The sequence below is a fragment of the Giraffa tippelskirchi genome, chromosome 11, assembly GCF_054371585.1.
Source record: "Giraffa tippelskirchi isolate mGirTip1 chromosome 11, T2T-mGirTip1v1.2.pri, whole genome shotgun sequence".
Classification (NCBI taxonomy): Eukaryota; Metazoa; Chordata; class Mammalia; order Artiodactyla; family Giraffidae; genus Giraffa; species Giraffa tippelskirchi.
In genome coordinates, this window is record NC_137285.1 from 122,307,539 (window position 1) to 122,313,885 (window position 6,347).

The following is a 6,347-nucleotide window of genomic DNA, read 5'->3' on the forward strand; positions in this document are numbered from 1 at the left end:
TTCACAGAACTAACGATATTCAGCTTGATCTAAGGAGGTCTGGGATACAAAAGAGCCCTGCCTACTTTTGAGAAAAAACAGTTCTTATGTCCATAATTCACTAGGTATAGATTTAGTCTGTTATGTAATTTGATCTATGAGATCCTTCTACAACACGTCTTTTATGCCCAAACCTACAAAGAAACAGTGGTGTAACTCCCAGGGTGTGACTCAGTAGTGATAGGACTCATAGTATCAGAAGTGGAAGATAGACACAGACAGCTTCCCCACTAACACAGGAGGAAGGTAACCACTGTAAGGAAGACAAGTTCACTTGGTAAGTACCACTCATTTTTCCATTTAAAGACTCTCCCTTTTCTTGACCTGATTACACTATTTACAACATCCAGTTATGAAAGCCAGTAAATTAGGAGGTAAGGGTGAAGGAGACAAGTCTACTTTATTGTAAATCTAGAAATCATGGTCAAGACAACTTAGCCCTTGACGACCATGAGATTATAGCTCTTTTGCCTTTGGAGCTAGTTCCATGAAGCTGTCGAGTTTCAGATGTGTCCTACTGAGGAAGCAGGCAGCTTTGAGATGACCCTGGTGAAGATTGTACACTATTGGGGTCTGGTCTGATATATCCAAACAACAAGGGCACAGTCAAGGGGGCAAGTGAAGAGATCATCTACAGAGGCCTGAAAAGGATTAAGAAGACTGACAAGGGATGGTGGAGACCCAAGACTAGCCACAGGGAACAGCATCACTTCACTTAGGCCAACCAAGTTAAGGTAAGATGCAGTTGTCAGAACACAAGAGCAGGGGAAGAGGTCACTTTTCAGGAGCTGTGGCCTTTGGTAGGAAGTCACAGCACTGCCAAATGTGCCTGGAAGGAAGGGAGATGGGGAGTAAGTTCTTATCTCTAGTCTCCATCTTATCTCCTGCCTCACGTTGGTGGAGACCACTTAGAAATCAGAGGAAAAAAAGAAGAGCAGTAGTGCATAAATATCAGCTTCTGGGAACACAGAACAGGATCTGGAGGGACAAATGGAGAACAAAGAGCACATGGGGAAGAAACCAAGACAGGTTCCCTCCAGCCTAGCTTCTAGCCTCGCCCTACCTCCTCACCTCAGTCACAGGCCGGTTCCTATGCACTCCTCTCCTTCCCAGCCCCACTGAATCAGCCTTTTAATCTTTTTCCTTCTACTCTCAACACTTTCTCTATCCTCATTCATAGTCATCTGGGGGAACCTTGAGATGGAGAGAAAGCCCAGGTCACACAGAGGAATTCTATGGGATAAGGTCACTACAACCGGCTTACATGAGTTGTCACCTTCCCAGCACTTCGGCTACCTAGGGAGAGAAATTCCAACGTTCTTTGAAGTTTATTGAATGCTTCTTTGGTTTTACATATTAGTCTTAACTGTCCAATAGTTTAGTCTTACTCTGCCTCAGACAATGCCGTCTCCTTTAATCTTCATGACTTCTCTAGGACATACTACTTAAATTTCCTGTAGAATGAGGTCAACTGTATTTGATGAATGAGATAAAGAAATTTACCTCAAGTTCCTATTGCCAAGATCTGAAGTCAGATCTGGAAAATTCCGAAGCCCGGACTGTTGACTGCTCTGCTACATTCATCCCAACGAGGCTCAAGCTATAGAAGACAACCTTTCTTACATGCTTCTTCCCTTGGCACTCCTCTAGTATACATAGGAACATATTCTGGTATGATACTTTAGACCCTGAAAGTATACAAGACTATTTTCATGTCTTTCTAAACATATATCTCCCCCTTAGCCCATTACTATGGACTCTGAGTAAGGGCATTTCTTTGGCCCAGTGTTCATGTAGGTTTCATGCTACCCTGCCCTGAACATTATCTTTCTCCTCCCTGGGGAGAACCCTCTCCATTTCTGGAATCTTCTCCTAATTCAGCCTCCAAGAAAGGCATAGAGTCCTTGCAGGGATCTACCTTTGGGCAGACACACAAACTGAGGTCCACTTAGCTCTCACCTATCAGAAATCACTCTGTTCCACCCTTTGGAAAGTCTTCACCTGCCCACATCTATCTTGATTTGGCCTGCAGATTAAATACTTCAGCTCATTCAATAGCCAACACTGGCCCTAAGATTAAATTTTGATTTAGCATAGACTCTAGAGAGTCCCAGGGGGCTGTCACTTTATCTTTCAGCATCAATATATCTCTTATCAATGGAGCCTTCACTCTGAATCTTGCTAATACAATCCTGAGAAGTACTTCAGAGAAGACGTACAGAGTTACATGACTAAATAGTCACCTGTCAGCCTTAAGTTCATTTTTATTGATGCCAGAACAGTACTCCTTGAGTCATATTGCATAAATATACTCTTACATTCCATTTAAATATGTATTTTGTCTTGTGTTTGGTAAACTCATGGACATAATACAGTAATAACCTGTGACGTTATTCTGTAACTTCAAAGAAATTTTATAGAATCTTATATAGTCAATGAGCCTATTTATTATAGGACCTAAGAATATTCTTTCCCTATTTCTGGGGGAAAAAAAGCTCTACCATATGTTGGGGCAAAAGTGAGACAGTGCATTTGTAACTAGCCATGCTCACTTTTCATAATGTCTGCTTAGCACCTAGTTCCTTCCAGCTCACTGGCATTCCAGGACTGGAGTCCCTGCATACCTGGCTCTCCATCCCCTTCAGCTCCATGTACCTGGTAGCTGTGGTGGGAAATGTCACCATTCTGGCTGTGGTAAGGGTAGAGCATAGCCTGCACCAGCCCATGTACTTCTTTCTGTGCATGTTGGCTATCATTGACCTGGTTCTGTCTACTTCCACTATGCCCAAACTGCTGGGGATCTTCTGGTTTGGGGCTGGTGATATTGGGTTGGATGCCTGCTTGGCTCAGATGTTCCTCATTCACTGCTTTGCCACAGTGGAGTCAGGCATCTTCCTTGCCATGGCTTTTGACTGCTATGTAGCCATCTGCAACCCACTTCATCATACCACAGTGCTCACTCATACCGTGGTGGGACGTTTGGGGATGGCTGCCCTCTGCCGGGGTGTCCTCTACATTGGACCCCTGCCTCTGATGATCCGCCTGCGGCTGCCTCTTTACAAAACCCGTGTCATCTCCCACTCCTACTGTGAGCACATGGCTGTGGTCACCTTGGCATGTGGTGACAGCAGGATCAACAATATCTATGGATTGAGCATTGGCTTTCTGGTCTTGATCCTGGACTCAATGGCCATTACTGCCTCCTATGTGATGATTTTCAGGACCGTGATAGGGCTGGCTACTCCAGAGGCCAGGCTTAAAACCCTGGGGACATGTGGTTCCCACATCTGTGCTATCCTGATCTTTTATGTTCCCATTGCTGTTTCTTCCCTCATTCACCGATTTGGTCACCAGGTGCCCCCTCCAATCCACACCTTGCTGGCCAACTTCTATCTCCTTATTCCTCCAATCCTCAATCCCATTGTCTATGCTGTCCGCACCAAGCAGATCCGGGAAAGACTTCTCCAAATTATCAAGACAGAAACTAAGATCAAATGACTGATACTTCTCTTAAATAGGCTCATGGAGAAAGCATTTAAATATGGTAGGCAGTTTCCCATTTGGGAACTCCAGAGAGTCTGAGATGTTGGGTCCTCTGTTCTCTGGGTTTTGTAATTCCAAAGGAATGCTAAAAAAGAAAGTACAGACTTGTGGTTGTCAAGGGGGAAAGCATGGGAGAGGAACGGAGTAGGAGTTTGGGATTAGTACATGCAAACTATTATATATACAAAGATTAACAAGGTCCTACTGCATAGTTTGGGGAACTATATTCAATATCCTCTGATAAACCATAATGGGAAAGTATAAGAATGTGTATACATATGTATAGCTGAAACACTTGTACAGAATTTGACACTGTAAATCAAGTATACTTCAATAAATTTTAAAAGGATTGTATAACTCAATTCTCAAGTATAGGTGTTTTTTCTATTTACTAAATGATATTTAAGCTACAGAGAGGGCAAACTAATGACAACATCAGCAACATGAGTAGCAGTTAGTGTTTATTCAGCATTTAATTCTTAAAAATACCTAGATATTTTATGAGATAGGTTGTATTGTTCACATTTTAAACACAAACAGTGCAGAATACTTGCTTTATGAACTATACAGAGTTTGACCTACCTAGATCAAATGTCCTGTTTGGAGTTTATAATATGTTGTGATGTTACACAACGTTACTTACTGGCTTTCTGTGTGTCCTTTAACACTTAAATCCTAAAAACTGGGTCATTTTATCAAAGCGGGCTTAGCTGCAACAAAAGCATTTTCTGATCTAAGCCTTTAACAAATGAGATGCTGTTAAAACTTGTATTAAAAACAGGAAGCGTTCTAGAAAAAGACTGACTTGTAGGTCTGTTAGGTATGAGGAACACCATTCATGAAAGAATGGCCTAGAAAAGAAAAATCAGCTCAGTGCAGAGCAATGAGTCTAGAAGATCATGTCTCAGCATTGCCCTCATATCTTCCCCAAGGCTGTTCACCATGGGTCCTAAAGCATGTGAGGACTCCATGGAAAGGAAATCCTTGCCCTTGCCACAGAAACTCTCAGTAACCCTGATCCAGCTGTAGGATCCCTGATCAAAATATGCTGTTTAGACAGATCACAAAATAAAGGGATGTGTGCTAGCATTTCTAGAAGCATTGACTTTACCGTCCAGATTAAATAGCAGCTCAATAGCTAAGTGCTATATATTAGCCATTTTCTAGATATCAATTGAAAAAGTCACTAATGTAATTCTTACGACCACATTGTAAGGGCAGAAATTACTATACTTTGCAAGTGAGGAAACTGATGCTCCCAGAAGTGACAAACCAAGTGAACTTGGGGAGTTTTGAGAGGTTAAAAAAAAAATCAGGAATTGAGATTTTTTTTTTTTAATTAGTTTATTTATCTATTTTTTTAACTTCACAATATTGTATTGGTTTTGCCATACATTGACATGAATCCACCAAGGGTGTACATGTGTTCCCCTTCCAGAACCCCCCCTTCCACCTCCCTCCCCATCCCATCCCTCCGGGTCATCCCTGTGCACCAGCCCCGAGCACCCTGTATCATGCATCGAACCTGGACTGGCAATTTGTTTCACATATGATAATTTACATGCTTTAATGGCATTATCCCATATCATCCCACCCTTGCCCTCGCCCTCTCCCACAGAGTCCATAATACTGTTCTATATATCTGTGTCTCTTTTGCTATCTCACATACAGGGTTATCTTTACCGATTTACTAAATTCCATATATATGTGTTAGTATACTGTATTGGTGTTTTTCTTTCTGGCTTACTTCACTCTGTATAATAGGCTCCAGTTTCATCCACCTCATTAGAACTGATTCAAATGTATTCTTTTTAATGGCTGAGTAGTATTCCATTGTGTATATGTACCACAGCTTCCTTATCCATTCGTCTGCTGACGGGCATCTAGGCTACTTCCATGTCCTGGCTATTATAAACAGTGCTGCGATGAACATTGGGGTACACGTGTCTCTTTCAACTCTGGTTTCCTTGGTGTGTATGCCCAGCAGTGGGATTGCTGGGTCATATGGCAGTTCTATTTCCAGTTTTTTGAGGAATCTCCACACTGTTCTCCATAGTGGCTGTACTAGTTTGTATTCCCACCAACAGTGTAAGAGGGTTCCCTTTTCTCCACACCCTCTCCAGCATTTATTGCTTGTAGACTTTTGGATAGCAGCCATTCTGATGGGCGTGAAATGGTACCTCATTGTGGTTTTGATTTGCATTTCTATGATAATGAGTGATGTTGAGGCTTTTTGATCCTCCTTTACTTCATTTGGGAAAGAGCTGAAGACTGCCTTCTAATGTGAGGTGTACATGTGCTCAGTCACTCAGTTATGTCTGATTCTGATTCCATGGACTGTAGCCTGCCAGGCTCCTCTGTCCATGGGATTCTCACAGGCGAGAATACTGGAGTGAGTTGCCATTTTCTTCTCCAGGGGATATTCCCAACCCAGGGCCCGTGACTCTTGGGCTTCCTGGATCAGCAGGCAGATTTTTTATCACATTCTTCAACAGTTTTCCAAGGTTACCTGATTGTGCATTTACCATTCCCAACACAACAGCCATTGCTATAACCATTATTCTCAGAAACTGGAGAGCACAGATCACCAAAGTGGTCTCCTCTCAGAGCAACAGAGGGTAGAACTAGATTCTATCAATGTCCAATGACAAACTCCACAATTCCATAAAATAAAATAGGCAAGAAGAAGTTGAATATACTAAGCTTCATGTATACAAACTGTCACTGAGCCTGATATAAATGAAAGTCAAATGCAAAGAAAAGAT

The 6,347-nt window shown here is 42.2% G+C and overlaps 1 protein-coding gene across 1 annotated transcript; it reads left to right on the top strand.

The window, feature by feature from the left end:
* The first annotated feature begins 1,230 nt into the window (after window positions 1–1,230).
* Window positions 1,231–5,039, top strand: LOC145526207 (olfactory receptor 52M1). Its single transcript, XM_081541319.1, has one exon. It carries the CDS (start codon window positions 2,584–2,586, stop codon window positions 3,535–3,537), a length of 954 nt encoding a protein of 317 aa, XP_081397445.1. The 5' UTR covers window positions 1,231–2,583; the 3' UTR covers window positions 3,538–5,039.
* The last annotated feature ends 1,308 nt before the right edge of the window (window positions 5,040–6,347 follow it).